Source organism: Juglans regia, chromosome 7 (genome assembly GCF_001411555.2).
Source record: "Juglans regia cultivar Chandler chromosome 7, Walnut 2.0, whole genome shotgun sequence".
NCBI lineage: Eukaryota > Viridiplantae > Streptophyta > Magnoliopsida > Fagales > Juglandaceae > Juglans > Juglans regia.
Window position 1 is genome coordinate 52,032,422 of NC_049907.1, and position 20,580 is coordinate 52,053,001.

At 37.5% G+C, this 20,580-nt stretch overlaps 4 protein-coding genes across 10 annotated transcripts; 3 read left to right on the plus strand and 1 right to left on the minus strand.

Annotated features, from left to right (window-relative positions):
• Positions 1-3,253: 3,253 nt before the first annotated feature.
• LOC108991866 (potassium transporter 2) lies at positions 3,254-10,336 on the plus strand. Of its 5 annotated transcripts, XR_004801934.1 has the most exons (12): positions 3,661-3,749; positions 3,859-3,943; positions 4,199-4,433; positions 4,517-4,762; positions 4,858-4,911; positions 5,729-5,989; positions 6,150-6,202; positions 6,348-6,465; positions 6,737-6,991; positions 7,792-9,750; positions 9,833-9,896; positions 10,041-10,336. XR_004801934.1 is itself a non-coding variant. In XM_018966265.2 (10 exons), the coding sequence occupies exons 2-10, from the start codon at positions 3,905-3,907 to the stop codon at positions 8,913-8,915; spliced, it is 2,385 nt and encodes a 794-aa protein (XP_018821810.1). In that variant the 5' UTR covers positions 3,254-3,272; positions 3,859-3,904; the 3' UTR covers positions 8,916-9,548. The 5 variants fall into 5 exon arrangements, 4 of the variants coding, with proteins under 4 accessions (XP_018821810.1, XP_018821807.1, XP_035547789.1 ...); XM_018966265.2 differs by lacking the exons at positions 3,661-3,749; positions 9,833-9,896; positions 10,041-10,336 and adding an exon at positions 3,254-3,272 and having other exon boundaries at positions 7,792-9,548; XM_018966262.2 differs by lacking the exons at positions 3,661-3,749; positions 9,833-9,896; positions 10,041-10,336 and adding an exon at positions 3,412-3,616 and having other exon boundaries at positions 7,792-9,548.
• On the plus strand, positions 9,393-10,336 carry LOC108991867. Its single transcript, XM_018966266.2, has 3 exons — positions 9,393-9,750; positions 9,833-9,896; positions 10,041-10,336. Exons 1-3 carry the CDS (start codon positions 9,421-9,423, stop codon positions 10,208-10,210), a joined length of 564 nt encoding a protein of 187 aa, XP_018821811.1. The 5' UTR covers positions 9,393-9,420; the 3' UTR covers positions 10,211-10,336.
• Positions 10,337-11,745: 1,409 nt separating this feature from the next.
• Positions 11,746-16,785, plus strand: LOC108991942 (mini-chromosome maintenance complex-binding protein). 3 transcript variants are annotated; one of them, XM_018966371.2, is made up of 14 exons: positions 11,746-12,049; positions 12,292-12,405; positions 12,497-12,607; positions 12,875-13,006; positions 13,405-13,446; positions 13,872-13,991; positions 14,109-14,267; positions 14,401-14,490; positions 14,651-14,764; positions 14,937-15,139; positions 15,258-15,393; positions 15,667-15,894; positions 16,385-16,452; positions 16,539-16,785. In XM_018966371.2, the coding sequence occupies exons 1-14, from the start codon at positions 11,888-11,890 to the stop codon at positions 16,651-16,653; spliced, it is 1,794 nt and encodes a 597-aa protein (XP_018821916.1). In that variant the 5' UTR covers positions 11,746-11,887; the 3' UTR covers positions 16,654-16,785. The 3 variants fall into 3 exon arrangements, with proteins under 3 accessions (XP_018821916.1, XP_018821915.1, XP_018821917.1); XM_018966370.2 differs by having other exon boundaries at positions 11,748-12,049; positions 13,405-13,449; XM_018966372.2 differs by having other exon boundaries at positions 11,750-12,049; positions 13,405-13,449; positions 14,416-14,490.
• Positions 16,786-17,744: 959 nt separating this feature from the next.
• Positions 17,745-20,032, minus strand: LOC108991763 (expansin-A8-like). The gene is made up of 3 exons (XM_035691754.1): positions 19,802-20,032; positions 18,381-18,693; positions 17,745-18,296 (listed from the first exon to the last, which is right to left on the minus strand). Exons 1-3 carry the CDS (start codon positions 19,947-19,949, stop codon positions 17,993-17,995), a joined length of 765 nt encoding a protein of 254 aa, XP_035547647.1. The 5' UTR covers positions 19,950-20,032; the 3' UTR covers positions 17,745-17,992.
• Between the last annotated feature and the right edge of the window lie 548 nt (positions 20,033-20,580).

Consider the following 20,580-nt stretch of genomic DNA (forward strand, 5'->3'; position numbering starts at 1 on the left):
GAGAAACAATCTCATCTTATCATTAAAATTTTCTCAAATTTATTTTATAAAATATAATAAACAATTTAAATTTTTTAAATTTTAAAATAATAATAATATTTTATTTAAACTTATCTAAAATCATTTCATCTCATTTTACCATCCAAATCAGTTAAGTCTTAATTACAATTTTAGGGAGGGCATGTGCTTATATGTACCCGACTATATTTAAGTTGAAGGCATTTTTTTTTCCACCTCCCATTGTATACTAATTAAGAAGCAGTAATAGTTAGTGGGCTATTTTTTTTTTCTTTAATAAATAACTTAGACCTGCTATCATTATTCATCTTTTAATTTCTTCTTCTTTATTTCTTTCTATCTTTCTTTCTTTTTATTTATTTATTTTTATGGGTAGTGCTATTGTGCCGTGCCCATTAGTATAAATTTTATTTTTTATTTATTTTGTTTTCTTTACATTTTTTAACATATTTAAATATTAAAAAAAATACAAATACACTACTAATAGTCACTTCCTTAATTAGTAAATAAAAAAACTAAAAAAATAAATAAATACATGAACAGTCAAAATGAAACTGCATAGTAGCATTATTATTATTTTATTCTCAAATAACATAATTAGTTAGATATGCTTATAAGTATTTTATCTCATCTCATCTCATTTTATCATTAAGATTTTTTTAAAATTTCACACAAAATATAATAAACAATTCAAATTTTTTTACATTTCAAAATAATAATAATAATATTAAAAAATAATATTTTAATAATATTGTTTTTACTTTTCACTTTTCAACTTTCATTTAAACTCATTATTTAAATCGCAATTGATCTCGTTTGGTTATGCAGTTTAGATGAAATGAAATTTTATGTTTTATTAAAAATTGAATAAAATATTATTAGAATATAATTTTTTAATATTATTTTTATTTTGATATTTGAAAAAATTAAATTATTTATTATATTTATATAAAAATTTAAAAAAATATATAATGATAAGTTGAAATGAGATATTTTATATATTTAAACGGAGCAAACTTAAGAACTTGCGGCTGCATGACACATGTTATTGATAAGACATTTTGGATTCGATTTCCCTTTCATCATCTTCTCCTTGCTCCGGATTGCACCTTCTTTTTATCTCTGTTTTATATATATATATATATATATATATATATATATATATGTAACTTTCATCATCTTCTCTTTGCTCCGGATTGCACCTTCTTTTTATCTCTGTTATATATATAGAACTTACCTTAAAGATTTAAAAATATATCAATGGTAGTTAAATTTTCTAATGGAAAACGGCAATTAAGATCATAAGAAATTTATCATAATAATATTCAAAAGATAAAAAAGATCTGATAAAAAAGAGAGCAGTACATACTAAAGAAAAAAGAGTTTCAAGACACGCAATATTCCGGGTCATGTGAATTACAATTTATATTAGTATTTTGTACGCGGGGAATCAAATGTTCAGCTTTATTACTCCTTTACCGAGCTACATTCGCCATTGTCGGTTGGTACAGGAAGATATAATACTGTATTAAACGAATAGCTTAAAAACGACACCACATACTCGATATCATGACCATGCTTCAATTTTACGTAAAACAGAAAATATTTAAAGACTAGAGAGTGTTGAGGTTGAAGTTTCAACTTCCTCAAACGTTCTCCATCTCATATATATTCATGTTTGCCACATCTGTGATCGAACATCCAGAGGTACACGGTATGCCGCAAGTTCAACAAGCATTCATGTGGTAAGCAGTATTGAAACTCCAGAAATCCCCCCCTTCTTTTTGCCAATATTTTATTTGGTTTTATACAAGTACGAAACATTTGTTTTATGGAAGTGCAGTGCAGAGTTTCATTTACTGTGCAGACTCTAGAGTACATTTAGGTAGTGAGAAGTGTTGAGAATATTTGTAAATAATAGTAAAAAAGTAAATAAAAAATAATAATAAAATATTAAATAATAGTAAAAAATAGATAATAAATAATAAATAATAAAAAAATAGATAATAAATAATAATAAAATAGATAATAAATAACAATAAAATAAAAAATAATAATAAAAATACTTCAAATACTCTCACTTACTAAACACACCCGACTACAAAGAGTAGAAGTTGCTCGGGATCTTCCAGAAAATAAAAAATCGGAGGGAGGTCACCCTCACAACATGAGGAAGAAAGATGAAGCAACCGAAAAGCCGCCTGGTTGAAGTACTGAAAAGACATCGTGTGTCAGATAAATAAAGCGAGACCCACTGGGTAATCTCGAATACGGAAAAAAGCTTAACTTAGCGCTAATGGATGGCGTGATGAAGGTGTCTGGCCCATCCGGGAAATGCCGGTGCTCTGTGCCCTTGGTGTTAAAGATCATGTTCGGCTCCTCGTGTCCTTTTGGAACCGTCCTCTGTGATTCACATGGTTTTGCATACAAGGATACTTTTTAATGGCCTTGTGGGTTTATCATTCTCTGGGAACTCTAAATCTGAATATTCGTCAAAATTTTTTTTTTTTCATTTTGTGGAAATTAATAAGGTCTGGTATAATCTGACTTGAAACTTGGGATTATTCTCTCTTACGATGTTTGATTAAGCCTGTCTTTACCAATTCTTTTGGTTTCTTGAATCTCCTATTATTACTACCTGTTGCTTCAATTTGTTGTAACACCTAACCAAGAAACTTTAGCAGGCAGATTAGAGTGAGGGGCTCTCAAACGGGTTGGTGAAAATTTTGGCATACGATATCGGCTTGTAGCTGGACAAAGAGTAGTACCTGGACAAAGAGTAGTGATAAACACACAACACTTTGTACAATACTTTTCACAACACATGTTATAAAATAAGGGTATTTTTGTAAAGTGATGTTAGTTTTATAAGGTATTTTATAAAAATATCCCTCCTTTTAAAACATTGCTGTAGAAAGTGTTGTATAAAGTGTTGTGTGTTTATCATTTTTCCTGGACAAAACAATTAAATTATTTGAAAAAAATGTGAGAGAGAGAGAGCAAGCAAGATAAGGCGGCGAGAAAGTGGGTATAATAAATGGTCCATAAAATCGGCTTTATTTTCGTAGACAATAACGGGACACTAGTTTAGTTGGCTTGGCTTAGTGTGGCTGTTTCGTGTATGTAACTGTCGTTGAATCACGTGGTTTTGTCTTCTCGTCGCCAATCTCGCAACTCATTCTTATTTGATATTTCTTCTGCTTTTCCTGTGAAAGATGTGAACTTTCCGCATATGCATGATTGCATAATACGCTGTTAGTTTCCAATTCGCTGTGGATTGTATAATCTCGTGTTCTTTTGTAAACTAGTTGTCTCAACTGAAGGGCAAGAAACGGTGACGTGTTAGGTTTTTGTTTCTTTACCATCTCGTCAACCAGAAAAGACTATAAGCCGAAAATAAAAATGGGAACAGAACCACTAGGCAAATTAATGAGGGCCCTTCTGCATTTATGAGACGCTCGCCGGCTGAATAATTCTAGTCCAGCTGAGCGTCAATCCTTTTCTGAGTTGCAATTTCACCACTTGTTTAGTGAATCGTCTGGAGTTTTCTTGCGGGCTTTTGTGTTTCTCTCTCTCAGCTTTAATTTCCTGGACTGTTGTGAGTATTGTGTTCTAATTTCTTAAATCATTGAGATAAGAGGTATTGATGTCATGTGGATTTATTGACAAGTGGGCGAATGTGCCCTTTTTTTATCTCCTCTGTTTGCGCGAGGAAAGCAGAGAGCTTGATGGTTGGCCTAGGAAGTGTCAACATGAAATTCCTCATTTTATTTTTCTATTTTTAGAAACTTGATTCTATTGGACTTTTCCATTTCAGCTTCCATTTTTTTTCTAGTGCAGAACTGCTGGTGTCTTTGCTCAACGGCATAACTTGTGGGTGAGAAATATGGATCTTGACAATGGCAAGTGTCGGAACAACTCAAAGGTGAGTGCATTCTCTTTCTGAACTAATTTGGCACGGTTCTGTACCGAACGTTCAAATGCTTACGAGCCTAAGCCCTTTGAAGTTTATTGCTATCTGTCCTCCTTTTTTTCCCCTTGCTTTTTTTTTCCTCTTCTTCTTCTGTGGCAGATTAGCTCGTAATTTGGACGAACAATTTTAGCAATCCACAAACATCCGTAATTACCATAACAACAGAGTACTTGAATTGTAACTGGATTGACATTAACTGCATTTCAGAAGGAGTCTTGGAAGACTATCCTGCTCTTAGCCTACCAAAGCCTTGGTGTAGTGTACGGGGACTTGAGCATTTCCCCTTTATATGTCTACAAAAGCACGTTTGCAGCAGATATTCAACATTCACAGACCAACGAAGAGATTTTTGGTGTTCTTTCTTTTGTCTTCTGGACTCTCACTTTAATCCCTCTGTTCAAGTATGTCTTTGTAGTCCTTCGAGCAGATGACAATGGAGAGGGTGAGTACTAGAACAAATATGCAAGATCTGCTCTAGTATGTCTTTATAGTCTTCATATGTAACTTCTCGTACATGATTTGCAGGTGGTACTTTTGCCCTTTATTCGTTGATTTGTAGGCATGCAAAAGTAGGCCTTCTTCCCAACCGACAGGTTGCGGATGAAGCACTCTCTACTTATAAATTGGAACAGCCTCCACAGAAGAAGAACAGTTCAAGGGTGAAACTGTTGCTTGAGAAGTACAAAGCCTTGCACACTGCTCTGCTAATTTTGGTTCTTCTTGGAACTTGTATGGTAATTGGAGATGGACTCCTCACTCCGGCCATTTCAGGTAGTGTTTCTGGTTATGGATGCACTACATACAATTGTTTCCTCTTAGTTTGCTGACTATCTAATTGGAGATCTAATTTGAATCTTTTTATGTAGTGTTCTCTGCAGTGTCTGGTCTCGAGTTATCAATGTCCAAGGAGCACCACCAGTGTAAGCTTATTTATCAGCTTCTACTCTTGTGCCTCTAATTCTGCCTGTTTAAGCATATTAAGTCCGATATGAAAAAAAAAAAAAAAAAAAAAATACTGATAGAAGTAGTTTGAGTTATTATTACTGCAGAAGGAATAAGCATGTAGTTTGAAATCATAGTGAGATTATTCCTTTAAAGCTGAACTGTAGTGCATGTTCAAGGGAGAGAACTGAAAATATGAAAATTATGGCTAGATCTGAAAGAGCCTTTGTTTGTGTGTGTGTGTGTGTGTGTGTGTTGAGGGGGGGGGGGGGGGGATTGCTCAAGTAGTACGCTGACATGCCCATATCGCTTTGTATTGATCCTGCCTTCTTTAATTTTCTAGTGCAGGGGATATTGCACCACTATTACTTGCATATAAAAAAACTTGTTGCAGCGGGTGGAGAAACTGTTTCTGAGTGAGGTTGACAGATGTTTGAATATGAGAATAAATTAAAATATTGAAGTCAGGACTCGGTGTTAGCCCTGCACTATGTGGAATATGATGTTTTTGTTTGAGCGCCAGCTTTCTAATATGTGAAAGTGTTATAAATGTAACAAACTGAGATTCTACTGAAAATGTATCCTCTTCAGAAAATGATCCATAAGTTTCTTGAAAGTATCTCAATTTAACATATTCTATTCCCTATTTCTTCTCTCCGAGTGCCTTGGGTATTTCAATGTACAATATTATTAGTGATGACAGTAACAAATTTGAAGTCAATGTCTATAATAAGTGCAGTGCTGGTTTTGCTTTATTGATTGTCTTTACACTGCATCCTATGACATTATTTGCAGATGCAGTCATTCCGATTACTTGCTTCATACTTGTATGTCTATTTGCACTTCAACACTATGGAACACATCGGCTTGGGTCTTTCTTTGCTCCAGTCGTGTTGATGTGGCTTCTATGCATCAGTGCCCTCGGTTTATTCAACATCATCTACTGGAATCCACAAGTCTATAAAGCTCTTTCTCCATATTACATGTTCAAATTCTTGAAGAAGACAAAGATAAGTGGATGGATGTCTTTGGGTGGAATACTCTTATGCATAACAGGTGAATTAGGAAAAAGAAAAGACACTATGTTCAATTCTCATGTCTTGGTGTGTTGTTTGTACTGCATGTGGCCACTCACTCATTAAAAAAATTAAGTGTTATTCAAATGAGGGTTTTCCGCATCCTGCTAAGCACCCAGTGTGTGTGACTGTGCATGCAGGCTCAGAGGCAATGTTTGCTGATCTTGGCCACTTCTCATATGCGGCAATTCAAGTAATGCTGGTTCTTTGCTTTTTCTTTTTCTTTTTCTTTGGAAATTGTCCTTTTAAGATTTGATTCCTAGTAATGTTTTGTCTACACTTGGGAAGCTCTTACTTGCCTACTAGTAGCTGGAGTCTAATTGCTCACCTTGTCACAGATTGCTTTCACTTTTCTGGTTTATCCAGCACTCATATTGGCATATATGGGACAAGCTGCATACTTGTCACGGCATCACCATCCCAGCCATACAATCAGCTTTTATGTCTCAGTACCAGGTATACCTCGGCCATTCTTGAATTAAAGGCAACAAGATTTATTTAATTTCCATAAAATTAGAATGGAAGCTTACAGAAGGCTAAGACTTCATAATAAATAACAATGGAATTGTTCTGAGAAGTATCTCCTAATGGATTGAGACATCAAAACTCACATTTTTTCAGTCAAGGGTGAATCTTAGTTCTGAACAATCCATATTATGTACTTGACTACGAGTCTAGGATATTAGCTAATTGTGGAAGACTTGAAAACTTAGTTTTTTGGGCACAGAATGTGTGAGGTGGCCCGTGCTTGTAATTGCCATTCTTGCATCTGTCGTGGGAAGCCAAGCAATCATCAGTGGAACATTCTCTATCATAAACCAGAGCCAATCACTTGGTTGCTTCCCAAGAGTCAAGGTTGTTCACACCTCAGATAAGATACATGGCCAGATTTACATCCCTGAGATCAATTGGATGCTCATGATCCTCTGCATTGCTGTGACCATTGGGTTCAGAGACACAAAGCACATGGGGAATGCATCTGGTAAGCTATGCCCTTCTATCCTTCTTGCCAGGATCATAATAGAAAATATTTTCATTATTTACTAAAAATATCTTGCCAAATACGAGTCCCAATCAAATCATGGAAACCCTATGAATCATCAGCAGAAAATGTGAAATCATGACTTGTTCCAAAAGCTTAAGCTGATGGGAATATGTAGATTTAATTATTTGTATTATATTCTTAATACTCCCCCTCACGTGTGGGCCAGACTCCCCTTCATGAGTGACTCAACATGTGGAATATTTAATTAAAGAGAACTGCTAGAGACAAAAAAATTACACAAAATAAACTCACAAATTGATGTGGTTTCGTGGAATCCGTTAGATCTACTTTATAATAAAAGTAACTTTACAATCTGATGTATCACATCAATCCACGTCAGTTTATAAGTTTACTTTTGTGTAATCACTTTGCAGCTAAAGTATTTTCCTTAATTAAATGTGGTAGAGTGTAGAGTCAGGGTTCAAACTCAAGACCTCTGCTTTGATACCATGTGAAATCACTACTTGTCTCAAAAGTTTAAACTGATGGGAAGATATAGATTTAATTATTTGTATTATATTCTTAATAGAAAATGTTAGAAGTTCGTCTCCAATTATGATACCATTGTCATTACCGAGACATTCTGGGGAAAGCCTAGCACTGTATCAATGACTTTCAGACTCATCAAATTAGTCTTAAAACTTGTGCCAAAAATTGATCACCTTCCCAATTACTTGGCTTAATCATAAGAAATTATAATTCTTTATACACTAATATTTTATCTTTGCATGTTGCAGGGTTAGCAGTGATGACAGTGATGCTGGTGACAACATGCCTCACTTCCTTGGTTATTATCCTTTGTTGGCACAAGCCCCCTATCATAGCTATTACCTTCCTACTCTTCTTTGGCTCTATTGAATTACTCTACTTCTCAGCTTCGCTCACCAAGTTCAGAGAGGGTGCCTGGCTCCCCATCCTTCTAGCTCTTTTTCTTATGACTATCATGTTTGTGTGGCATTATGCAACCATAAAAAAATACGAATATGACCTTCACAACAAGGTTTCGTTGGAATGGCTGCTAGCCTTAGGTCCAAGCTTGGGCATTGCTCGGGTTCCTGGTATTGGGCTAGTTTTCACCGATCTCACCTCTGGCATTCCAGCTAACTTCTCCCGCTTTGTCACTAACCTCCCTGCCTTCCATCGCATCCTTGTCTTTGTATGCGTAAAATCGGTACCTGTCCCTTATGTTCCCCCTGCTGAACGATATCTTGTGGGCCGTGTGGGTCCTCCAGCTCATCGGTCATATAGATGTATTGTCCGGTATGGATATCGTGATGTTCATCAAGATGTCGATTCATTTGAGTCTGAGCTGGTTGATAGATTAGCTGATTTTATCCGCTATGATTGGCATCGGAAACAAGGGACTAAGTCATGCGATGAGGATGATGATGCATCACGATCCAATGAATCATCTAGCGAGTGTAGATTGGCTGTGATTGGAACAGTGGCTTTCTCGGGTCCGCCTGCTTTTGAGATTGAGGAAAGCACGCAGCCAACAAGTGTTTCCATTGAGTTCCCTACTGTAGAAAGTATGACAGATGTTATTGAGATGGAACCAGTAGGAGTTGCAGAAAGAAGAGTGAGGTTTGCCATTGAGGATGACTCCGAAACGGATGTACAAACTGATATGGGTGTGCAACTGCAAGAAGAACTGGAAGATCTGTATACAGCTCAACAGTCTGGGACTGCATTCATACTGGGTCACTCACATGTTCGCGCAAAGCAAGGATCATCCCTCCTGAAGCGAGTGGCCATTGGCTTTGGATACAATTTCCTGAGGAGGAATTGCCGGGGCCCAGACGTGGCGCTCAAGGTGCCACCGGTGTCTCTTCTTGAGGTTGGCATGGTATATGTTGTGTAGGGCACATATGTAACGTGTTTGTTTTGTTCGGTAACTTAGATGTAGAGATCATCTGAAAGAGGTTTGCCAGAAAGGTGAATGGTTGTGCTGACTAATTGGGGACGTCTACAGAACACTATTATATTATATTGAGTAACTCTTGTTGGCATATTAAATTTAAATAGTTAAAATTGATATCTCCTCAAGACTAGTTTTGAAACAAGTGGGTATTTAACACGATATGTGATCCACTAGCCATCGAACTTTGGATTCTCTCCGGATGGCAAAACCAAAACAAAATGCTCCTCACAACTTCAAGAGCCTGTTAAAGAGCCACGTAGTTCCCTGTTAACCACCATACTTTCTGTGGGCGCAGGGCGGGCCATGCTAAATACAAATCCACGTGGCTGTAATGTTATGGTCCAGAGTAGCAAAACGTTTGTTCTCTAGTATCTAGATAAAGGAGCAAGAGTATCTTATAAAATAGCTGCGCCAAGACGTACATAGTTATAAGATCTGCTGTGTTATGTTAAGGGAAGCGAAGATGGGAATAAGAGCTCTTCCCTTGACACCTCCAAATGGCAAATTCCCTTCGAAGTTTGGAGTTGCACAAGACTGCTACTTGTCTCGGTCTAACCATAACATGAATAGGTTCAACAACAGGGCCTTTAAGTTTGCAGTTTCAGCCAAATCAGAGAAGGGTGAAAAGGACGAACCCAAGAACAGCAACCAATCTTTGTTTAGCAACATAACGGAAGCCCTGGATTTTTCTCAAGTTAGATCCTCGGAGGATGCAGAGCTTCTGGCCGAGGCCAGAGAAGCCACCAAGTCTGGAGGAAAAATGTCCAGGGAACAGGTAATTTGGCTTGGATTTTCAACACACACACACGATAATCTATATGGTATGTCTGTTTACTGGAATTTTCAATTTCATGCAGTATGGGGCCCTCAGAAGGAAAATTGGAGGAACGTACAAGGATTTTTTCAAGTCCTATATCGAGGGTATGCACATTTTCTTTTGCAGTTTAGTTTGAGCTATAAATGTCTTATCTTCTTTACTTTCCTTTGAATTTACTTCAAATTATATTTGGACCCTTTTATCATATGTTCTCACTTTTTTTTTTCTTAATCTTCGTTCGATATTAGTGGACGGGCAATATGTTGAGGATGGCTGGGTTGATAAAACCTGCAAGGTTTGCAAAAAAGATACCAGGGGTGAGTCCAGGCAAGTGGACAAGTTGGGAAGATACGTTCATGTGGCATGTTTGGAGAGGTCCAAATCATCCGGAAACTTTTTTACCAGACTTTTCTCATGATGAAGGGGAAAATTGTTATCTTCGAATTTGGCTTCTTTTTTTTTATATAATTTATGTAATTAAGTTAGCATGTCATAAAAGTATTATACAATAAATAAAATATTTTTAAAAGAGTTTCAATTTTAATATTTTGACCTATAAAGTCTTCGCTAGCGGCTAGCCAACTTGATTTCTGTATCTCGTAGATTTTACTTGAGTAATGTCACAATTACGTACATGCACAGTAATGGACCGTGGCCCATTTACGATTGTTAGATTTGTTGAATTGTCCCTTTTTTTTTTACAATCTTGTTAAAATGGCCTCTCTGGCCCATTAGCGAGTGAGAAGAATAACAATATATGTTGTGGAAGGAGGGACGTGTATAGGCATGCAGAAACTTAATCAAAATCCTATTTTCTTTCTATATTGTCATCTTCTTCCTCTCTTTTCTAGAAATGCTCTCTTCGAAGTGAGCGATTTTAATTTATTTTTCTTCAAGTAATTTGAGGTGTGTTACAAGTAAACCAAATGAAAAAATATATATGTTTAGATAATGATTCGAAGCATAAGGGGCATGAGTTAGAAAACGAAAAAAGTACATATTAGAACCGACTGTCGAAGCATAAGGGGCTCAATTTTAGATTTTCTCCTCCGCCATCTCGATCTAGGCTTGATCTACTACTATTTTCCTATATTCGACTATCAACATGTACTTCACCATACCACTACCCAGCTACCGATCTACGATATGACACTAATTTACTGTAAAAAATATTGACATGTGAATCTCATGCGTGACTTTATTTGCATTTGACCACAATGTGTCCTTGCATCTCAACATTGCCTAGGACGACACACATGATATTAGTAGCTCTAGCGTCTCCAAATTTACAATATTTGACCTATCTCACCACAATGTGTCCTTTCTTACTCCAGATTTACAAGATTACAACAATTTATGACCATCAATGACTTGAGTAATTCAATATCGTCTATCTAATTATAAAAAATCTACATAATTTCTTACTATTCACATAATTTTCACATATCATATTTTTTTTCTTTTATTGAATATTTAATATATGAATAATGAACAGAAAAATTGAATTAATTTAAAAACAATAAACTCAAAAAAAAAAATTTAATATTAAAAAATTTTAAAATTTAAAAAAAATGTGGTGTGTGGAGGATAAAAGGTTGTGTAGTATTGCTCATCTAATTATGTTATCGCTTTTTCTAATCAGAGATCTTAAGGATGTATATGCAAATCGCTCTCAAACAATTCAAATTAACAAACAATAATACATCACAACTAATCATCATTTTGCATCACAATCCACGACGATAAAAAAAATTCATTTAGAAGGAATGAAAATGGATGAGAAAATAATTGAAATGGAGCTTTGTGGGGGGAAACTCCACCCCCTACTTTTTGTAACTTGTTAGATTTTATTAACGAACTATTTGTTTAGGGAAAAAAATATAAAATCGTATGCCAAAAAAGATAAGTAACTTGAACTAGGAGAGGACCATACCTATGGTACACGAACTAGGAGAGGACCATACCTAAAAATCGTATGAAATCTTTATAATGAGTTCCTGATTTTGGCGGGAAAACCCTACCACGACTCTACTTAACCACCAGTTTTAGCGCGCTCGGGACTTCCATCCACGGACCGAACACACTTGGGATCGAGATGGTCGGTTTACCGTACGATCTGGTGGCGAACCCTCTCGGAGCCGTCCGATCGACGTTCGAGAAAGCGGCGGCGTCCTCGGGATTCGATCCCAACGGCAAGGACTGGGGCGTCCTCGATCTCTTCCGCCATTTCCTCTTCGATCAAGGCCGCCTCTCTCAGGTCCTTTCTTACTCTTCCACAAGCTTCTTAGCTTTTGCTGGAAGCAATCATATACTACTCATAATTATTGTTTATTTGTCAAAAAACATCGCTTGTAAAGATAGTGGTTTCTGGCAAATCTATTTTATTCTTCATTTGCGGGCTTTTGTTCGAAAAGCTTATTGTAACTTTAGTCCCAAATTGTCATTTATCACCAAGATCATAGATTAAGACTCGGGGGGATTGTTGTGTTTGTCGTTTAGGTCCCGATTCTTAATGGTGAAACTATCAGATGGATTCAGCCCAAAACTCTCGTGCGGTTCCGGGCAATGGTACAAGACATGTTGGGGAATGAGTTCTACGTCGGTGCTTATCAGGTAACTGCCACTGTTTTGGCCTTCTAATTATGTATTAGTGAACTATCTCAACCACAATTTTCATGCCAATGAGTTTTTCATTTTCTTCCAGGATGGGTCGGTATGGAGAACCAACAAGTTCAGGGATGTCTCTCAATTCCCCTTGGGTGATTCTTCGCCCCATACGCAAGTTTGGGAACGCCGTCTGCTGTACTGTGTTCCTGTAAGTTCACTATAGTCATGGTTTTTTTGTTTTTTTTTGTTTTTTCTGTCGTCGCTCCATTTAATTTTAAGCTTTCAGCTTTTATTTTTAATCCAAACACATTTTAAGCTTATGGTACGTGTATCGAAGTTGTTTCTGTACCGGTCATTGGCCAGCTAAACGTCTTTAAGCTTATCTTTCAAATTTACTATCAGTTTTGAATCAAGGCTCTGGATGAATCAAAATCATGGCTTAACTCCTCTTGGGTTTCGCTTTTCTTCTTTTTAGGTTCCAGGGCAAAATTCTTGGACGGAACCATCATCTGAGTCAGTGGTGAATCAATGCAAGGATTTCATACCCCAACAGAGAGAGAAGCGCAGGAGAATGGACGATGAAGCTATTGATGACATGAATATGCTTGTAAGTTCTGTCCCTGTAATTATATCCTGTATTAGTTCTTTTCATTGAACTAGCTTCTATAGATTGATCTTGTGGTGTGTACCTAAAGGTAACTGCAATGCTACCCTTCATGTTTCTTTGGTTGGATCCTACCTTCTTAGGTTCTTATTTGGGTTGGATTGACAATTTTTTTTATGTCAACGTGTTTAGTTTGGGAATTCTTGGAAGTTCGATGGAGTTAATATAATAAAATAGGTACATTGATTACAAACAGTTTTAGTCTGGGCATTCTCTTCTTGTCGTTAAAAATCTATTGATTGATGATTTATTGGTCTTTTAGGAGGTGCTCAATGGCTCTCTCTTTCTAAAAGTGATTATGTCCTTAATTTATCTATCTGATGTGCCGCATTCAATGTCAGGTTTCAGACAACGGGTTTCAAGTTTCTCCCAGTGTAAAAAAGGTGGTAAGTTCAGATGATTCTCATCATTCACGTGCCTTACCATCTTTATTTTCCCCATTGGCTGGATAAGAATTGTCCAACATTTTTTGATCTGTAAGTTAATGATTGTTTTTTAATAATATCTTTGCCGAAATTCATGTTCAAATATGTTGAGAACCATGTAAAACATGGGTTCTTCAATTAAAGGTTATGGTATCATGGATTAGCTTGATCTTAGGGGCTTTAGAGGGCTCTCTTGTTGCAATTGAATTTCTTCCTGGAAATATTCAGGGGCTGGTTCTTTGACGTTTGCACGTGTATGAATCAATTATTTGCCACACACACTTTGTGTTTGCTCTGAATAGGATTACATCATGATCAATATTTAATTTTTATTTTAATTAACAAACAAGAAATATCAATCCAATTCCTCTTACCTATGCTAGAAAGAGGATGGCTGCCCTTCCACGTCTTCTCAGACTCAGGATTCCTTAAGTGAAGGCTACTGCTCTAATACGAGTATGGTAACTGGAATTGACAAAGATTTTCTTAGTTGTCTTGTTAAGGTAATTGGCTGGCCACTTTTTTCCCCTCTAAGTTACAGCTAATTATACTAATATAAATGGTTGGAATCCAGTTTCTCAACTATCCCATGAAACTTCTAAAAGTATATTATTACACAGATATACGATTCTCCAGAGTCTGACTTGAAGCTGAATGATGTTTTTGAGTTCATCGGGATTCTCACTCTTGATTCAGAGCTTAATGAAGACAAGGATGATCATGATGAGCCCGATAATGGTTTTTGTGACGATGTCATGGTACATTTGCCCCCTAACAAGGTATTGAATCCTTGTGGCTGCAAAATTGTTTTTTGGTTCCATTATCTATGTTACTGGCATATGCTATTGTCCAGAAAGGGCTAGTTTAGCTGTATTCATGTTTTGTTTTTCCTCTTCCTGTTATTTTGTGGAGGGTTTTATGTTGCAGGTACCACGCCTCCATTGCCTTATTCACAGGAAGCTAGCAGCTCCCGACTTTCTTCGTGGTTCTCCCATGATGGAGGTGATTTCATACCCCTTGTTTTGATTTCATCCTTCTGAATGAATGGTTGTAAATCTACTTTATATATGTTGCCCATGCAGTGATTTATGATCTTTAATGTTTCCTTATATTTTTTCTTGCCGTGCATGGTTCAACTATTGTGTCCTCTTTGGTCCTACAGCCAAAGCCCCATTTTGTCAGAGAGATGAGAGAAGTTCTGTTAAGGCATCTTACAGTTGTTCTAGGCAATGATGGCATAGCTGCTCATTTCATGTTGTTGCATCTCTTGTCCAGGGTAAGTGGTTTTCCTTCCCTGAAAATGAAGTTTCGTTATTTTTCTTGATCAGTTTATACATCTCACTAGTCCATGTCTTTTATCGACAGTCTATCTTTATTAAGCTACTTTCCTTCCCTTTCTCCACATTTCTTGCACCTATGTATGAAATTTATGAGTGTTTTGGGAGCAGGTTCATACTAGAGTAGACACTGTTGCCGTGGGCAAGCTTTCACTGAACCTCACATGTTTTAGCAAAGAAAGTGCGGCTCTGTTTGGCAGCCGACTTAGTCTTGCTTTAAAAACCCTCTTACCTTTCACGCATTGCATACCCCTTACACTGGAGTATCTTAACTCTGTATCACTTGCCCCAAAAAAGGATTACGAGACAAACAGGTAATCATTCATCATCTTGTGACTTGGAAGTTGTTTCCCCTTTAATTAGCAGCCTAATCTTGACAATCATCAATTCTTTCTCATAGGTTTTGACCTTTTAACATATTTAATGCTTCAGACTGAAAACTGGAGTTCTGCAGCTAGCTGAGGGCTCACACATAATCATTGATGAGACCCAATTGGAAGCAGGGACCCTCAACTCTGTTGGGATGGAGAATGCAAGGTTGTTAAGAAATCTAATGGAGCTGCAAAGGGTATATCTTTTATCATCTATATATGCATGCAGCTTTGTGTGTATATTCCTTACGTCTTGTATGTAGCCCTATGAGTTATGAGAGATGTGTTTGACTACTTAATGCACAAATGTACAGAAACTCTGCATTAATCTATCTACTAAAGCTGAAAGACAATTCCGAGAATTTAAATAAGTGCCCCTGTACTTCTTAGGCTACTGTTTGAGAGTAGCTCTTAGCCACTTTGTTGGAAATAAGATCTTGATAAATATATTGAAATCTGTTTGTTTGCAGGTGGAATACGATTTTAAGTACTATAAAATGGAGATGGCAGCTGATGTCCAATTGCTTATATTTTCTGAGGCAAAATCAAATATTTTACCTGCTGATATAGTTATGCCTTTCCAGCCTTCTTCAGTGGGTTCCTCTGAAGTTGTGACTGCAGAAGCACTAGAAGCTTGGAGATGGTATTTGGCTACTGTTAAATCATTGCCACATTCTATCGAGTCAGAAATGCAGAAGGTATGAGTTAGCTTGCTGGGACAGAGCTATCTAGAAGGAATTTGTTTGGCAAGAATGCCGTCTCTTAGAATTTCATGTTTGTTGTTAGTGAACATCATTTAGCATCCATAAGTAGTCAAACATGTTTGATTTGAATGAGCATGCCAGAGGTTCCTGCTGTAAAATTATTCACCAGTCATTACATGGCCTGATTGTGCCACCGTACTAAATTGCTGTTTGCAACAAAGTGGTGTATCAAATAGTGTCTTTTGAAGTAGCATTTCATTTCCACATTTGTTTGTTTATGGCCAAGATTTTCATTTTACGGGCATTTTTGCTGTATGATTTGTTGCCAGAAATTACTTACAAGATGCTCGTGACAGAAAGAGATATTGCTTAGAAAGTTAACATGCTTTAGTTTCTTTTGTTGATTTTCCCTCTCACTAATGGGAATAAGAGTAGTGATGGGGGCAGCTTTGGAATCCTAATGTCATATACTGATACGTTACAGGTGGTTGAAAATGACCTGGTTGCGGCAAGGCAAGCTGACCGGAGCATAGGGAGCCATGATTTCAACAGGTTGGTGAATGTGAAGTGTGATAGTGGTATTGTTTTCTAGTATTGCAATTATGTTGCACATTGGTAATTTTGTTTCTTGCATACAGATGGCTGACAATGGGCCGCCTAATGTCCTTGAGTTTTGGTGAAACCTGCCTATCGTTAGAACATTGGCAGATGGTCAAGGAACTGGAGAGGCTACGAAGAGAGAGGCTCAAATGAAGTATGAAATTGGTTGCTGGGATTGGGGATATTGCTTTGAAACTGATTTAAATTACAGGCCTGGGCTGTGAAGCACATTGTGTTTATGTACGAAAATGCTTTTGCCATTTAATAGGAACGTGTTGCAATTTATGCCATGCCCGCATGAGAACTGGAGGATCTCTTTGGCTACTGACCACTCTAGTTCTCTCACTCTCTCTCTCTCTCTCATAGTGTCAATGCTGTACTTAGCGTTAACCAAGTATGTATTTCCTCATGCTTTTTGATTGCTCAGTAAAGATAAGAAAAGCATTTAGAATGATCTAAATTACTGATTTTCCTTTTGAAGAACCGCTTTGGCCTATGTAAGGAAAACAAAACTTGTGAGATAACCCCTCACTGTCTATATCGATGCCAGTCAATATTGTAGGGGCTTTTGGTCTGCACACTGCAATTACAAGTGCATATTTTGTGCTATTTGGTGATGTCTTCATTTAAGAGGGGACTGCCATACAGAAATATTTTGGGCTTTTGTTCGTCTCTTAGTTTTGTTAATGCTGTATCAACTAGGAATATTGGTTTGATTTTCACATTCGCTAGTTGCTCTCACTGCACTTTCAGTATTTTTTGATAAATCCTATTATTCAAAACATTTATATATCACAATGAAAGATTCATCATGTTATTCAAAAATTTAGATTCACCTTGTCTTTCATTATGTGGTTTTCTTAATATTTAGATTTACCTTCCGCTTTTTAGTTCTTACGTGATTTCCGTATAAAGGTTTTTAGGAACAAAAGATTGATGTTAAAAATTGGTTTAGTTAAAAAGTGTAATAATAGAAATTAATTTAGTATATTGCATTTTCTTTGCTATCTATATCTTTAGTTTCAATTAAATATTTTACATATTAGAATTTCCATTTCAATGGTTTGAGAAACCGTTAGAATGTAAATTAAATTAAATTATTAAATCTAGTTGTTTAGAAGAGTTTTGTTAGGAAGTGGACATGGAATAAACCGAAGGCACATGCTGGCATATGCTATACCCTCCCGCGGTTTTTGGCAAAGAACCTTTGGGTTGACTGAAAATGGAATGAACATCTTAAAAGCTTTTCGATACCAAGTTGGGGAGCATAACTTTAATATTAAAATAAAAATCCAACCAATCCTATCCAAACGCGAACACTGTCTTTCATGTATGAAAGGCCTAGCGGGTGCGGATCAGCCACCTCAGCAAATACACGGCCATATAAATATAAATATACAGGCCGAGCCCCTCCTACACTACTATACTATTTGGTACATCACCCACTGACCCTACATATAATATATATATTTATATATTGAACAAAAAAACCTTAGAACTGAGCCCCCTCAAATGTCTGTCCAAACTGCCAATTTTCTGGAACGACGTCGTAGCTAGTCACGGTCTTGCCATCACTGATTGTGAGTTGGAATGAAAGACTCTGTCCATTTAGGTAGGCACTGCTCTGCCAGTTCTGGCCCCAGTTCCGTGACATGGCTTGCCACCCTGTCTTGGACCCCTTTATTGACACTGAATGCACGTCTCCCGCGCCACCCACGTTTGTGATCAACACCAAGTTGAAGTATGAGTGCCCATTTATGGTAAACCTCACTCCTCCCTTCTTCACACAGGACACCCTGTTCATTCATTTTTTATATATTTATACCAACACCAAATTAGCATTCATCTTGTTAATTAACTAACTTTACAAAATTGTTTACCTTCTAAAGGATATGGGCACAATCCCGGCTCTGTATTGAGCAATTTCCAAGAAAGCAGGCTCAGCCAAGTCAAAGTGTTGAAGAGGAGGGTTGCACCAGCCACCGTTGTCGTTGGACAATGCGTAGTTAGGAGGGCAGAAGTTAGTGGCGGTGACAGTGATGGTACCTGGGAGGCACCATTTGGGATCGTCGTTACATCGCATCTCGTAACATGACCCGCAGCTTAACCCATTGTTGAATAGAGCTGTGCTGAGTGCTGCAGTGTTTGTCCCGTACCCTTGGCTGTGCAGATTCCCATACCCACAAGCTCCCCCTGCATCCAACACCCCATGATGTAATTACCTTTTATAAATTCCACTTAACTCAATTACTGCTACAAAAACTCATTCTCATTAATGAAAAAAATCTTATTACTGTTTTAAATTTACAATCAAATAAATGCCAACACCATCATTTCCGAAGGTCCCATTTCCTAACTCAAAAGAGTAAAATGTCGACTTATTACATGCCAAAGCACCATATGTGTTGGGAATAACTGTATATCTAAGATTAACTCGAAGTATAATAGCGGAACTAAACGAAAGAAAAGATGACAATCACACAGAAAGAACACCAAGAATTAAGTGGTTCGACTCAAAATGAGCCTACGTCCACTGGTGGGGTCGGTATCGAAGATTTCACTATGAACAGAGATGGAGTACAGATGAATACAACAAAACTTCACAAGGAAGTTATCTCTCAAAACTCACTCTATAACTTCTCTCTCAAGAAAACACTAAAAACAAGATTAAAAGTGATTTTCTGAAGTTATCTAAGAAGTGGGCGCCGTTTGGTATTTATAGGAACAGAAATGTTCACTTCTGTGAACATTGGCTCGAGCGAACACTCGAGCGAGTGTCGAGCGAACGTAGGTTTTCTGTACTTCGCTCGAGCTAACACTCGAGCGAGGGTCGAGCGAAGCTCTCGAAACTCTCTGACTTGAACTCGCTCGAGCTGGGTGTCGAGCGAGGGTCGAGCGAACACTCTCTGACTTGGATACCGCTCGAGCTGCATGTCGAGCGAGGGTTGAGCGAAGCTCTCGAAACTCTCTGACTTGATCTCGCTCGAGCTGGGTGTCGAGCGAGGGTCGAGCGAACACTCTCTGACTTACTTCGCTCGAGCCAAGTGAACCTTCGCTCTAGCGAACCTACGACACATGCACTGTTCTATCTGATTCAAGCCACCTCATAACAATATGCGTTGTATATAGGAAATTATACTTTCTAACACAGGATCACATGACGTACGTGTATAGCAATTTGAAAATGTAAGTGAGGCTTTTTTATTTTTACTAAAATTACGGGATGCTGTACTTGTTGAGAAAAACAAAAACTACTCCTTATTCTTCAACTTTTAAGAAAATTGAGTGATGTATAGCTTACCCATTGTGCCTGATGCGTCGCCTCCTCCGTAGAAAGTGGCATGACCAGTCTCCCACCCTCCATAGTCACCGTAAGTGGCTCTAAGGCACAGGTTTAGGACAAAGAATGCAAGGGAAATAATAGCAGGGAATGATGCTGCAATAGCCATTTGCTTTTATATTGGTGAGCAGAGAGGGGGGACGTGCAGGGGTTTGAGAGACTAGCTCTCGAGTGCCAAGTGCTTAGTTTAGTGCTTACTTAGGTCGAGGGGAGTGGGGGTTTACCTCTATATATATAAAAATTAAAGAGAGGCCCAAAGGTGTGGCCTTTGTACGTGGGGCCGTTATATGTGGGGTCGAGTGATACGTAATATACGGATGGAGGATGCTCGAGAGAGAGAGAGAGAGATTGACATATTGATGAGGTGAGTAACAGGGATACATCAAAACTGCTCACATGCTAATGTTGTAGTTAGACTGACTACCAAGTGGTATAAGGAAGGTCATGATCGACCCCACCTGCACATGGTTCATATATCTCTTCTTCAATATTCATCGTCTCTGAGATTGTGCAATATATCAGCCAACGTTTTTAAGGCCGTTGATTGGGGAGCTTAATTGGAGAACTCTCCCAATAATTAATTAATAATATCCCAACCTAGCTGCGTGAGCTGGCTGCATGCATGCTAGCCTATTAGCCTATTATATATATATATATATATATATATATATATAGCACTAGTACTTCAGCCCGGCTACATTAATTAATCCCCTTAATTTATAACCATGTTCTCCCTGTTA